Genomic DNA, 14,565 nt, shown 5'->3' on the forward strand with positions numbered 1-14,565 from the left:
CTACAACAGTATACAAGTCTACAACAGTCTTCTGCAAATTGCACAGCAAAAACTGGTTATCAACATGCAGAAGACTAAAGCTAGATTCATGTACCTTACCCTACACATACATACATACACATACATACACACACATACATACATATACATACATACACACATACTCACACATACATAAATACACACACATACATACACATACCTACATATACAAACATACACACACATACACATACACATACACACATATGCATACATGCACACACACAAATACATATATGCACACATATATGCACACACACACACACACAATCAATCATTTCTAAATCAATCAAAGACTTTAATATCAGACCTGAAGCTTTGAAATTGTTGGAAGGAAATTGACAAAGCACTTCCAAAGGTAGGTATAGGCAAAGATGTTCTGAAAGTGTCTCAGACAGGTCGTAAAATAATCCAAAGATTTGATAGATGGAATTAGAACTAAATTATAAAGAAGGAATGGAAATAAAATATAAAAGATTCTGAACAGCAAAATAAGCAATATCCAGAGAAAAGAAATAGCCTAAAGACCAGGAAAATGTGCCCACCATCTTAGGCAGTAGATAAACATCTAGAATTTATAAAGGAGTACAAAAAGTAAACACTAGAAAAATATTCTAACCGGTAAGTGTGCTAAATAGTTCTTAAAGAACCGTGGACAGCCAGTCACTGTTTGGGACAGGGTCCCACATACTCAACCATCAGGGAAATTCAAATGAAAACATCCTTGAAATGCTTTCTCACCCCAGTCAGAGAGGCTGTCATCAAGAAAATAAATGTTGGTGATCCAGAGTATTTGCTGTCCTCGCAGAAGTTCAGTCCTCAGCATGCACCTCGGGCCACACACTAACATCTGTAAGTCTGGTTCCAGAGTTTCTGGTGCCCTCTTCCATAGGCAACACACACACACACGAAAATGAAGCTTCTAAAAAACATTAGCAACAAAGGCCGACCCGGATGTGGGTGAAGAGACCCTTAGGCACAGCTGACATAACTCGTACAGCCATTATGAAAGTCAGCACAGAGGTTCCTCAAAACAGTAAAAGTGGAACTGCTATATGACCAGCTAGCTATCCCATTCCTGATATTCAGCCACGGTTCTGCATCCCATCACAGAGATATTTACACATCCGTGCTTATTGCTGTTCTGGTCATAGAAGCTAAGAAAAGAGCCACGGTAGACACCCATGGGTAAGATCATGGATAAGGAGTGTGCACAGGCGCAAAGGAAGTTTCCTCATCTGTAATGAGAAGGCACAACGGCATCCACAGGAAAGCGGAACTGGAATGTTGCAGCGAGTGAAATCTCTTAACTTGGATAAATATTTTCAAGAAAGAAGCAGGACATAAAAATCGCCACACAAAAACCAGTAGCCTTTCCGTAAACCAGTAACAAACCCACCAGGAAACCGATGTGGTCTCCGATAAACAAAACCTGAATGGAAACGTGTGGGTGGTTGTTAGGTGGGTGTGGTTGTGTAGAACAAGAAACTAGAAGCAGGACTGTGAAAATGGAAGAGGAGATCTTAGAAGAAGAAGAGAAAGGGAAACAGGATTCATGGGATTCGGGAATCGTGAAGTTAGCCAGCCTAGCTGCCAAGTGAGGCGAAGTGCACATTGTAGATTTTCAGGTGAGAGACCATTGCTCCAGGGCACAGTGTGCCTTCCACTTCCAGAGAGACCTTCAAACAGTGAAGCGTTTGGGCCTCTTCCCTCCTCTCCTTTCCCCCTCCCTTACTCCTTCCTTCCCTCCCTCTCTCCCTCCTTCACTTCCTCCCTCCTCCTTCCCTCCTCTCCTTTCTCCTTCCCTCCCTCTCTCCTTCCCTCCCTCTCTCCCTCCTTCACTTCCTCCCTCCTCCTTCCCTCCTCTCCTCTCTCCTTCCCTCCCTCCCTCCCTCCTTGCCTCCTTTCTTTTCTTCCCTCCCTCCGTCCCTCCTTTTTTCCCTCCCTCCTTTCGCTCGTGCCTTAGGAAGACTCAGTCTCCCTCTCGGGGCAGTCATTAGCTCTTCATCGACCATTTTTAGCATTCTTGAAATGGTGGTAGAGACATGAGAAAGTGTCCTGGTTTTGTATTGTTCTCTCTCTCTCACCTCACCTCCCCCCTCCCTCAACCCTGTTTACCTTCCCCCTACCCCTACCCCTCTCCTCTCTCTGTGTGTTTATACTTGTGTATGGTTTTCTTTTGTCCTGTTGTAATTTATGCTCTTTGCTGCTGAGGGACACAACATGAAAGGGAGGGGGAGGGCGACAAGTGACAGCTTGTAAACAAATCAAAACAAAACTAAACAAAAGGACACTCTGAGAAAGAAGTCATTTTGTAGCACAGTAATTTCATCCCCACACCTCTCAGAACTCTAATGGTTAATCCCACCGTCACCTTTCACAGTGTAAGGCGTCTTTGCTGAAACTCTGTCCTTTTCTTCTAGGAGAGTAACATGGTTCCGCCCATCACTCGCTGGGCTGTCGGTGGTCTCACGGTGAGACACCTCGACCTCGGGAGGGCTGAGCTGAAGGACAGAGTTGCTGGCAAGGTGAATAATCTGGGGGATCTTTTCTCATCATCAGGCTTCTCACAGAGCAAAGCAAAAAGAGTTGTTTGACCATTGGGCTAATAGTCTAAAGTAGTCATGTCATTGGTAGTCTCTAGGGACATGGATGGGTCCAATAAGCAGCTGTCGTCAGTTGTCTACATGTAAGTCTATTGTAACATCAATGTCTCTTTTGAGTCCCTTGTTATGAAAATGGCAAGATCTTACCCTGCCTTGAAGTAATAGAAAACAGTGCTGAATATTAAAACAGCACAATTCATTCATGGGCCCGGGATCGCAGGAGGGTCCGTTATCAATACGGCAGTGAAACAGGTAATAAGTCTGCTGGGCTCGAAATTCCAAGCCCATCGCTTACCTCCCCGAGACAGTTTTCTCTTCTTCAGAGTAGAGACAACCGAAATGTTTACTCAACGCCTTTGCTGCGACAGCTTAAATGGGGTGACACATGCAAACAGTTTAACACGGTATGTGACACACGTGAGCATGTAGTGGCGAAGATGCTGTTGCACCTTAGAATCTCCCCTCACTTCTCAGCGTGTAAATGATCTGGACTGCCTCTGTGCTTGCTTCTCCGATACCTGCCAGACCCGAGGCGTGAACACCAACCTGGACTGAGAAAGGACTTTCGAGACACCAAGATGTATGGGCTTTCTGAACCCACATCAAATGAGTTTGATTTCTGGCAGAACACAGACTGAGCAGAAAATACCAGTGTCCATCAGACAATGTATAGGGACTCAATACAGTAATTTACAAGAGAACATGTTAGACTACAAGTTTACCTTATCCTCTGAGTATAACCACACCGATAAAGTAACTCTCCATCTTTAAGAAAAAAGGAAAGGGCTTGCAGAGACATAGCTCTCCGGCCCGTTCAGCATCCGGGCACCATTCAGTAGAGTCCTAGCCACATGCCCACGATTCCGTTTTTATTTGAGACACTGCACATATTTTCTGACCATTTTTCTCACGGCAGCCTTCACCTCCTTGTTCTTCAGGCTGTAGATGAGGGGGTTCAGCATGGGCGTGATGACGCTGTACTGCAGAGAGAAGATCAGCTCTTGAGTTGACCCGGAATTTGGCATGAGGTAACGGAGTAACCCTGAGCCGTAGAAGAAGCTCACTGCAGTGAGGTGGGACGAGCAGGTGGAAAAGGCCTTGCTTCTCCCTGAGGCGGAGCTGATCCCCAGGATGGTCAGCAAGATGCGAATGTAAGACAGGAGTATCAGGAGGAAGTTCCCAAAGAAGTGGATGACGCTGGAGCAGAGGAGGGTGGTGAAGCTTGCAGACACATCAGAGCAAGACAAGGGATAGAGAGAGGGCAGCTCACAGACGAAGTGGTGAATATTCTGAGCCTCACAGAAATCTAAACTCAGAGCGACAAGGATATTGATGAAGGCATCCAGGAAAGCCAGGCTCCAAGAGCCCCACACCAGCCCCGCACACAGCTGCCTGCTCATCACTTGGCCATAGAGCAGAGGAGAGCTGATGGCCACGTAGCGGTCATAGGCCATCACGGCTAGCAGGCAGGACTCGGTGCCTCCGGTGGCGAACACAAAGAAGACCTGAGCCAGACAGCCCTCCACTGAGATGGTTTTCTTCACAGACAGGAGGTTCTCCAACAGCTTGGGCACCGTGACGGAGGAGTGGCAGAGGTCTAGGAAGGACAGCTGTCCCAGGAAGAAGTACATGGGTGTGTGGAGGTGGCGGTCCACCTTGACCACCAACAGCAGCAGCAGGTTCCCCACGAGGGTCAGGAGATATATCACCAGGAAAAGCACGAAGAGAGGAATCTGGATCTGGGTGTCGGCGGACAGCCCGAGCAGGAAGAACTCGGGGACCGTGCTGCGGTTCCTCATTGCCGTTAACGTTTCTTTTGGGGCAGTAGAGAGAAACTGGAGATATCCTTCCCTCTGCCTAGCAGACGTGTGAGCGTCTGGCCCTCTTCCTTAGACAGAGTTTCGAGCTACTTAAAAATGCATGCTCAGAAAAGGTTAACTGGCCCGAGTCACTGGAGCAGAGCCTCGAGCTCCAGAAATACCTTTTCTTGGGAGCGCTGGCTGCTCTTCCGAGGATCCAGGTTCAAACCCACATGGGAGCTCACACCTGTGTACAACTCTAGTTCCAGGGAATTCAACCCCCCCCACACACACACAGACATACATGCAGGCAAAACATCGATGCACATTAAAAAGAAAGAATGAAAATAATGAAGGCCAGAGTAAACATCTTACAAGGTCATCTTCAGGTCGGACCACTTCCAAACTGCTCTCCCCGGAACTAAAGCTCCATCATGGCATGCGCACTCCGTGACATCTTTGTGAAATTCACAGGATTAAAGGCATCCCCCCCCCTCCTTTTTTTTTAACCTGGTGCTGGAGTTCACTGCTCTCAGAGCTTCAGTTATTCAGACCCCGAGACCCAGCTTTCAGGGGGAAGGACTCAGAGAATGTAGGCACGGTTAGCATTTCTGTTGTCCCAGTTACGTACAGTGTGTGTGGCTCTTTTCCAGAAAGGACCTGGCTGGGAAAAACATTTTCAGAAGGGGACGCACAGAAGCATCTAGCTTGGTAAATGGCTCAAATGTGCTCAAAATGCATTATCTCAAAATAAGAATGAATGGGTTGATGAGCGGAGGGCAACGCGGATGAGCCCGGGAGAACAGCCAGAAACCTTACTATGCAGAGAGCTGGCCTGGGTGGGGACCAACAGGGGATTTCACACAGCCGCGGCTTGCATTAGCACAGATGCAGCAAAGGCAACAGACAAAAGTCTGTCAGCTGGAAAGTTTTGTACCCTGTTCTGTGCTGTGGCAAACCTCAGGGTTACAACTAGCAGGCACACAGATAGTTAAACTGTATGGCTGCTTTCTGTGCCTTGTGCGTTTGGAATTCTTTATGAATCCCTAAGTCTCCCGCAGGTGTCCTCATCTACTCCACCCCTGGTACGTGCATGGCGTTCTCCTACTAGCCCCCCTCAACTTGTAAACAGCCTATCAGCCTTTGTATGTATGAGAGTGAGAGCTCACTACTCTGGAAGGCCATGTGGGGTCACAGGGCGGGTGTGTGAGGGGGTGGGTACTGATTTGAGTCTAGTGCTAAAAACAGCAGAGGTGCTGAAGTGTTGTCCGATTTTCTTTTCCTCACCTCTAACTCATATTGAATTTTCCTTAAAAGTGGTAGAGGAATTATTCTGAGGAGCAAACCAAACTTCTTACATAACAGAAATGACTTTCCATACCAGAGTGGAGCCTGCTAGCCCAGGAGCCAAACTGCAGACAAGAGGTCTGGGTAGGGGGCAGGGAAAGAGAGAGATTGGGAAAAGGCTAGAGTGGTGGACACTGGGAAAGCATCAGAGAAAACCACGGGGGCTGGGGGACGCAGGCATTACCGTGCTCCACCACCGTCTCCCTGTGCAGAAGCATCCCATTTTCCTAAGGTGTTTGGTGTGTCTCTGAATGCAGGAGAAATTCGAAAGAATCTGTGCGAGCACCCGATCTCAGGGACTGATGCTGCCATATCTGTTTAAGGTCTTCCGTGCATCAGCACATGCGCTCGCCCCTCAGTGAGCCTTTCTGGACTTCCACAGCATGGGTGACCCCATTATAGACTTAACTACAAAGGAAAGGAAAGCCATAAGTTTCCAGTTCCTAACGAGCATCACAGCAAAGCTTCCACAATCCTCTTAGCACAACCACCTCTCCGTGGCTGTTAATATACTGCTAAGGCACCATCCTAACAAAGAAGGCTCAGGTCCAGCCGTTTAGATGGGCCACTGTGTAAAGGTGGCCAATGGGACAGAGAAGCAATGACCTGAAAGCCCAGGGGACAGCTGTGTCTCCTGGATGCTAGAAAGCACCTCCTGGGGCAAAATTGGGCTCCTTGGCTTAAAAGGGTTACTAAATGATCCCCCCAGGAATTCCCATTGAGGTTAAGTGATTCACGGTTTATTGTAAAACATCTCCCTAAAGCTGTACTTCTAGATCCACTATATATAATAATCTGATATATATATATGATCTATATGATATATATAATATATAATATATATATATATTATGTAGTTGGTGATGTTTTGCATTAACCAACATACTCACTTACTTTACTCAACTGATCTGCATCCAGAATTGGAAAGGCTCAGTAGCTAAACCAAGAGACCTCAGTGGAAGACTTTGACCCCAATCAGACACAGCTGAAAAAGGGGTCTGACTGGGGAACAGCCGCCCAGGAGCATCTCTTTTCAACTTGAAAGTGTCCCCTCAGGGTTCTGTTCATGGAGCGTCTTCTAGTGATGTTCACCTCTGCATTTTAAGTATATGATTCCATTTTGTGCGGTTTTTTTAACCATTTTTGTTTCCCCATATTTAAGGGCTATCATGCTGTGATCTTTTTATAAGTGATGCCACACATGCACGGTGTGTAATGACCAATGGACACGGACTCCCAACGGATAATATTATTTTTGAGACCAGGTCTCATTACGTAGCTGCTCTACCTGACCCGAGACTCATAGATACCCACCTGCCTCTGATTTTCAAGCACCGTTGGCCACCATGTCTGATCTAATGAATCAATTAAAAACATATGTTTCAAAGCTATCACCATGTTGTCTTCTCGCTCGATGCCGTTTCTTTTAGGAAGTCAGTTTGGCAGTTCAGTTTTACCTCCTCTGGAGTTAATTTTCCTTTTCACGCAGTCCCTCACTACTTTTTCACTGTTTCCCAACTTGACTTCCTAGAACTGCATTTGATAATCACCTACTATAGAGATTTTTACCTCTTCTGTGTCTGCTATATTTGTTTCGGGTTATTTTTTCAAAAATAAGCAATTCGGGGTCTAGAGGTTTCTTTTGGCCATGCCTAGAGCCCCTCTCCTCCTATACACTATACTAAAGTCAAAATGCAGCTTCCACGGCAACAGGATGCCTCCCAAGGGACCTCTGAAACCTCCAGACATGCAGGAGAAGGGCCTGCCATGGGAAAGGGGACTTGGCAGATGGTGTTAAGGTCACAGGTCAGGGAGGGAAAATGGCAGCTGCCCACAGCTCCAGCCAGCCAACGGGCAGCCAGAATAGAAGTCCAGGTAAGCCGTTGGGATCTCTCTCCTTCTCCTCTAGCCCAAGAGGAGATGGTTGTTAGTGACAGTGAGCACTCCCCATCCTGTCCTGCCTCTGAGGCCTTGGGGTGACGCTGCTGTCCATGCCGCTGCTGCTCTGGGAAGCTAAAGACATCTGTTACAATGGCCTTCCAAGCATCCATCCTCTTCGAGATTCTCGGACGGACCAATGGACTTGCCTGCACCAGGATTTCATCGGAATGCAAGGACGGGAAATGTGTTTTATTTCTTAAGACAATGGTAGGTTGTGTGTCAACACTGCCCCAGACCCTGGTCTGACTTCAGACATGTTTACAGAGAGAAGTGGATTCAACAGAGGTCGTTCATTTTTTTCTTCCTCTGTGAGCGCTCATCTTCGGTCTAAAAGCCCCATACCAAGAAGAACAGTTTTCTAGTTTATGAAACAGACAACAGACATAACTCACCATGGCAAGGTAAACAGAACGCAAGGGTCAGAAGTCTACATTGTGACATGCGAACTGATAAGAACTCCCTTTTCTCTACAATACCACTTCCGGCACTGAATTAACTTCTCCATTAAACTGAGACCTTCAGAGAGTGCCCTCTCTATGTGTCGGGGCGTTGTAAAGACCTCTCCCGATGTGATGTGTCATCACAGATTTTGAAGGGCTCACGGGCCCAGCATGACAAAAACAGTGAGGCAGACCCGGCCCCTCCCGCTTCCCTCTCCCTGGCTAAACTGTTCGATTACATTTCCTACAGCTACCTCCAATGAGTGTCTGTTTCCTTATTTGGCCACTGACTTATTCCTGAGACTAAACGTCAAGGTCCAGCCATCAAACCTCATGATTTGGCTACGCTGTCTAAACTGTCCAATCAGGATTTATCAAGTCATCCTAGCATAGACTTCCTTTTTCCTCAGTAAAAGCCACTCTTGCTGCTGCTAATGGTGGTGGTGGTGGTGATGATGATGATGGTAGTGGTGGTGGTGGTGTTGGTGGTGGTGGTGACATCCAATCCAAGCAGCCCACCCTCCCACCCCCATTGCTTGTCCCTCTCAGGTAATAATCCTCCTTCCTGCTGAGAACTTGGTGTCTGGGTGTGTTCTGTACAGACTCCAAAGGGGGAGGGCAACCGCCTTTCAGATCTTGAGTAGATTGCTCACAAGATTGTCTAAGGATAGAAATCCCTTGAAGTAGTCAATGATGTGAGTTAGTTACATTTCTGTGGTAGTAAACACCACCACCAAAAAAAGAGGAAAAAAAATTACAGAACAAAGAGTTTATTTGGGCTTATGGTTCCTGCAAGGTAAGAGTCCACCATGATGTCGTAGCAAGCAGAAGCTGAGAGTTTGCCTCTCAACCTGGAGCAGGAAACAGAGATCTGGTACAAGGCTTTCACTCTCAAACCCTGTCTCTGGTAACGTGCTTCCTCCATCAAGGCTGCACCACCTAAGCCTCCCCAAACGGTGACACCAACTAGTGGCCAAGTGTGGAAATGCTCAAGACTGTGGGGGACATCTCATCCTCAAACCACCTATCAGTTGTTCAGAATATACTGAGCTGTCTCGCTGCCACGACACTCACTTGATACTCAAGGGTGACATCCTGACTGAACACCGAAGACTGTTACGATGAGGCGGTGGCTCTTTGCCGCCACCATTGTAAGTGGCATCCAGCTGCAGAGTGGGGAATCTACCCTGGTAGCATTTTGATGTACCAGCTGTTCGAAAGTCACTTGAATTCATTTGTGGCCAAGAAGACCGGAGCAGAGTTTAAATAGCACTGAAAATAGATGTGACATCGAAGCAAGCCCTGGGATGTTGCTCCACAGGAGACCAGAGTTTGCACTAAAAAACTCTGTTTTTCAACTTCTAGTTACAATCAGGGGTCAGCAGCAGGTGACGCTATAGAGCCATGTTGGCAATGTGCTAACTGTATACTAAGCGTGAGCAGTGGTGGCTGTAATCATACGCCTGTTGTCGTGGTTGTGAGTTACATTGGCTGTGTGCAATAAATCTCTCGTTTAGATTATTTAAGTCTACCAGCTGGTACTTTGGGAGTGAGACAGGAAACCCTGGAGCCGAAAGAAGAAATCCTTCAGCAGCCGGGAAGCCTCGTTGGCACTCCTGTAGGAACTACCTTGATAGTAGGCATTGCTATTCGTGACATGGTCATTGGCCTTCCTGGGGGTAGAGATAAAGCTCATAATCCATATGAAGGCAAGGATGTTTCAAAGGAGACATGGGCTCTGGACATGGTATAAACTGCCTGTTGTTGTGGTAATAATCTGTAACCCCAGTAGGAGCTGCAGTGCCTGTAGGTATTGGTGTCCTTGTTCGGTTATCTTCTGTCTATGACATCGTTCCAATTTTCCTCTGCTCAAGGGGAGATTGGGGGTGCTCAGCCAGAAATGGGAGAGTCAGGATTAAACTCGATAATGAGAATGGTATTGTATCTGTTGGTTTTCTGTCGCCATGAGAAAACACCGTGACCCAGAGCGACACATTGGAGGAGTTTAATTGGCTTGCAGTTCCAGAGTCCATCATGATGGGGACGCTTGGTGACCAGCAGTATGGCAGCTGGAAGCTAAGAGGGAGAGAGAGATAAAGAGGCAAAGAGGAGAGAGAGAGAGAGAGAGAGAGAGAGAGAGAGAGAGAGAGAGAGAGAGACGAGACAGATATTTTGAACTGGAAGTGGCCTGAGGCTTTGCTCTCAAAGACCACACCCAGTGATTCACGTCCTCCAACAAGACTTCCTAAACCTCCCCAAAGAGCACCAGCATCTGGGGAACCAAGTATTCAGGTACCCAAGACTATGGGGACGGGGGGTGTGTGTCTCATTCAAACCACCACATATATAAATGCTGGTGAAACTGTAGACAAACATCAGTGGCAGAACAGAGCACAACCTTGACATAGAAATAGGGGTGTGCTCATGTCTGACCGTTTTATACACACACGCATATATACCTGTTCTGGGGTTCACAGAAACTAAGCAGTTTGTCCAAAGCCTCACAATAGGAATTTGCAGACGGTGAAGAGTCAGGGTTTATTCCTGAGTTTATTTACATCTAAAGCGTTTCACATGGTACCTGCCTCACATACACACGTTTCATGTGTGAAAGAAAGCTAAGTGCCGAGTCATATATCCGTATCTGTTGACGAACATACCAACATGCCAGTCCATACATGTCTGCATGCAAACTTTTGCAGCCAATATGAGAGAACAGAAATTGAGCTATTTCACACCTGGAGTGATTTCTTCTAAATTTGAATAAGACAGACTTAGAGGCTCTGAGCTCAGAGAATTTCCGTCACCGTAGAGAAGTAAAGCTGAGCTCTGAGCTACACTAAGCAAAATCAGTACGGTGTCTCAGTGAGATCAGACCCGTCCGCAGTGCCCATTTGATCCTGCCATGGAAGTTGGGTGGCAGCCATCACGACTATGGGCAGGTAAGGAAGGCTTGGAGATGTGAGGTTTGGCCAAGGAAGTCTGACAGCTGTTGTAGTAAATGTTAATTGGGGGTTTCTAACCCACCTTAAGTCATTCAGTTCCCAAATAAAAGACACAAAACCTTTACATTTATAATAAGCCTTAGAGCACTCAAGCTGGGCAGATATTAAACCCTCTACTTTGCAAAGTTACATAGTATCACTTGGTGTAGGTGAGGATTTCCTGGTTGCTGGGGCAAGCAGACTGGAGGGCCAGTTTTTCTCATCACAATACACAGTAACCAGGCTACTTTCTCCCCTCTGCTTTATCTCTCTTCAGTGTTAGGAAGGATGAGAAGTTATTTAGAATAAGCTCAGGATCGAGAAAGAAGAACATATATTTTTTCTTGATCTCCTGTTTAACATTACATCACCTCTTCCAACATCAAGTCTGAGTCAGAAGACCAAGAGACGTACCGTGAGTGTGTCTCCCTGCCCCGTCAGAGGCTCTGCCCATAGAGTCTCCCCCGGAGCTGAACAAGAGGAGTAACAATAGGTTTGCTCCTATGGATGAGGGAACACAGAGAACCAGGGAACAAGGACTCTGAGGGCAGAAGTGGTCTCCCCAGGGAAGAGCACACAGTACCAAGTGGTCAACCCTGATAATATGAGTGCATGTAGCATTATACACATATATGCAGGTAACCACAATGAACGAAGTATGCCCCAAATTTGAAAGAGAGTAAAAAGCGATACAGAGCTTGGAGAAAGGAAAGGGAGGGGGAAATGTTGTAATTATAACATCAAAATTTAATAATAATCGTTTATTACGTTTAGTGTTGTGTAACCATTGTCACTGGTTTAAAAATTGCAAGGTGAAGGTCATAAACGTAGCTCCACGAGAGAGTAAAAAGTCCGCCTCCTCCAGACCTCCCGCTAGGCCCTCCATTGCCCCCTGGTGGCACCTCTTCAGAATGACAAGTTCCCATCACTGCAAGTTTCTTCAAATCGGTTTGACAGGGCCATACGTAGCACACAGGAAAAACTGTCAATGGTCTTAGAGAGGCAGAGGCAAGATGCAGTATGAGCATTGAAGAAGATCTTGTGTCAGGGCCCCAGACCTGTATACAGAAAGACTAAGAGAGTCACCTAAGTAGTGAGAGGACTTGGAGTTGAGAAGCCCCCAAATGAATAGTCACACATGACTGCACAGAAAGAATGACGGACATTTGCATCAAGTCCAGACAGCAGGCTCTGCTTTTCACATGCCACATAAGATTCTGTGTGTGTGTCTGTGTGTGTCTGTGTGTGTGTCTGTGTGTGTGTTTGTGTGTCTGTGTGTGTCTGTGCATGTGTCTGTGCATGTGTCTGTGTGTGTGTGTCTGTGTGTCTGTGTGTGTCTGTGCGTGTGAATGTCTGTGTCTGTGTGTCTGTGTCTATGTGTGTGTGTGTGTGTGTGTGTGTCTGTGTGTGTGTGTTACTGTGTCTGGTCAGGTGTCTGTGTGTGTGTCTGCATGTATGTGTGTGTGTGTGTGTATGTGTGTGTGTTACTTTCTGGCCGTGCATCTGTGTGTGTGTGCCTGTCTCTGTATGTGTCTGTGTATCTGTGTGTTTGTGTGTCTGTGTGTCTGTGTATTTGTGTGTATGTCTCTGTGTCTGTATGTCTGTGTGTGTATGTGTATGTGTACGTGTATTGTGTCTGTATATATATATGTACATATATGTGTGTATGTGTGTGTTACTGTCTTCTGTGTGTGTTTATATCTGTGTGTCTGTGTGTGTCTTTGTATGTGTGTCTGTGTCTGTATTTCTGTCTGTCTGTATGTGTGTGTCTGTTGTGTGTCTGTGTGTTGTATTTTTTTCTCTCTCTCTCTGTCTGTTGTGTGTCTGTGTGTCTGTATTTCTCTGTCTCTGTCTGTGTGTGTGTGTGTGTGTGTGTGTGTGTGTGTGTGTGTGTGTGTGTATTACTATCTAACCGTGTGTAAGTTGCTGGCCTTTTGTCAGGCATTTTCTCGTTTCTAGAATAGCCACAATCATAGCAAGCACTCACTGAATTCTACCTTGAAATAAGATTCTGGAGTTCTTTACCACGCACCACATTTTCCGTGCTTCACGTTGTCTTACTCAGCCCATACCTAAGCACACAGAGCTCTCAGGCGCTGCCACCAGCAGCTCATTCTCACCAAGTCCCGGAGTTTGAAGTCTATCAAGTTCTGCATCTCAATCAAGGAAGACAAACACATTTGTTTAAACACGCCAGACTGCAGTGATCTCCCCTCCCCACCCCCAGGCTCCTGGGATATAAAGATGAACGTGTCAGACTCTGCCTCTAAAACACCCGCCACGCAGCGACAAGAGAAAAACATGTCGTCAGCTAGAGTGCGGTGTAAGGGGTTACTTTACACCAGTGTGGCAAGACCACCACCGTATGAGCTCAGGGAAGGAAGAGCCAAGCTGTGACGGCGAGGAAAATCCCATAGGTCATTCTGTGTCACCCTATGTGCACGAGCAAGTGTAAGGCGGGCAGATGGAAGAGAAATCATCCAGGTGGGGACCATAATTCAGTGTACAATGTTAGAGATGGCCAATGTGGATACTGGCGTGAATAATTTCAGACTGAGGCTAAAGGCGATTTGCACAGGTAATTGGATGTAACCTTCAAAATGGAAGCTCCCTCAGAGCCCCTGGGACTTCTTCCCCCTCTCTGCATTTCTGCAACTTTTGATGAGTGGACTCTGAAGACAGTGTGGGCATCTGGCCAACTTCTTTGTAAGTCTCCAGATGAGGGAGAGGGTGCACAGGCTCTCTTTGTCCCTGGCTGAGTTGTTCCTGGGCCAGACCCCTGGGAGGTGTGTCCGAGTTCTTCCTAAACTAACTTTCCTGAGACCTGCCAGCAAAGACAGTAACAAGACCCCAAGACACCTGGACAGAATCGCACTCCCACGCACCCAACCTTCCCTTCCTTAATAATGCTCAGTGGGACCACAGCTCTTTCTCTCTAAGACAGAACAGTAGTGCCACCGTGGCTGGAGAGAAATATGTGCTAATGCCAGAAGAGGCAGGGCCTGGAACAGTCGTAATCTCAAGGATCGGAGGCAGGCTTGACTAGCCCACGAGAGACTCGCATAAGCCAAGTGCTTGTTGGTCCCTGGCCGATGGTGTCAATGTTTCTCACTGGTTCTTGGGACAACAGCAGCAGCACTGCCCAGAAGGTCAACAAGAAACGTTCAAAGCTTGGATCACATGGTCAGACCCTGACTGCTACACCCTAGCCCTGCAGTTCTTGGTTTAGTAGAAAATTTGCCTTTCTGATGACTTCTTATACGGTGCTGATAATTCTGATGCTACGGTTCCTTTTGTTTTGAATTGTCATGTGCAAGCACGGGGTGAGGAGCTAGCAATTAAATCCAGTCAGAGACCTTTCTTTGGCACCAGTTTAGCACTGAGCTTAAAGCATGTTCCTTTGAGT

The 14,565-nt window shown here is 46.8% G+C and overlaps 1 protein-coding gene across 1 annotated transcript; it reads right to left on the bottom strand.

The window, feature by feature from the left end:
- Positions 1–3,517: 3,517 nt before the first annotated feature.
- Or8s2 (olfactory receptor family 8 subfamily S member 2) lies at positions 3,518–4,447 on the bottom strand. Its single transcript, NM_001000423.1, has one exon. The coding sequence runs from the start codon at positions 4,445–4,447 to the stop codon at positions 3,518–3,520; it is 930 nt and encodes a 309-aa protein (NP_001000423.1).
- Between the last annotated feature and the right edge of the window lie 10,118 nt (positions 4,448–14,565).

The sequence above is a fragment of the Rattus norvegicus genome, chromosome 7, assembly GCF_036323735.1.
Source record: "Rattus norvegicus strain BN/NHsdMcwi chromosome 7, GRCr8, whole genome shotgun sequence".
In the NCBI taxonomy this organism is placed as follows: Eukaryota; Metazoa; Chordata; class Mammalia; order Rodentia; family Muridae; genus Rattus; species Rattus norvegicus.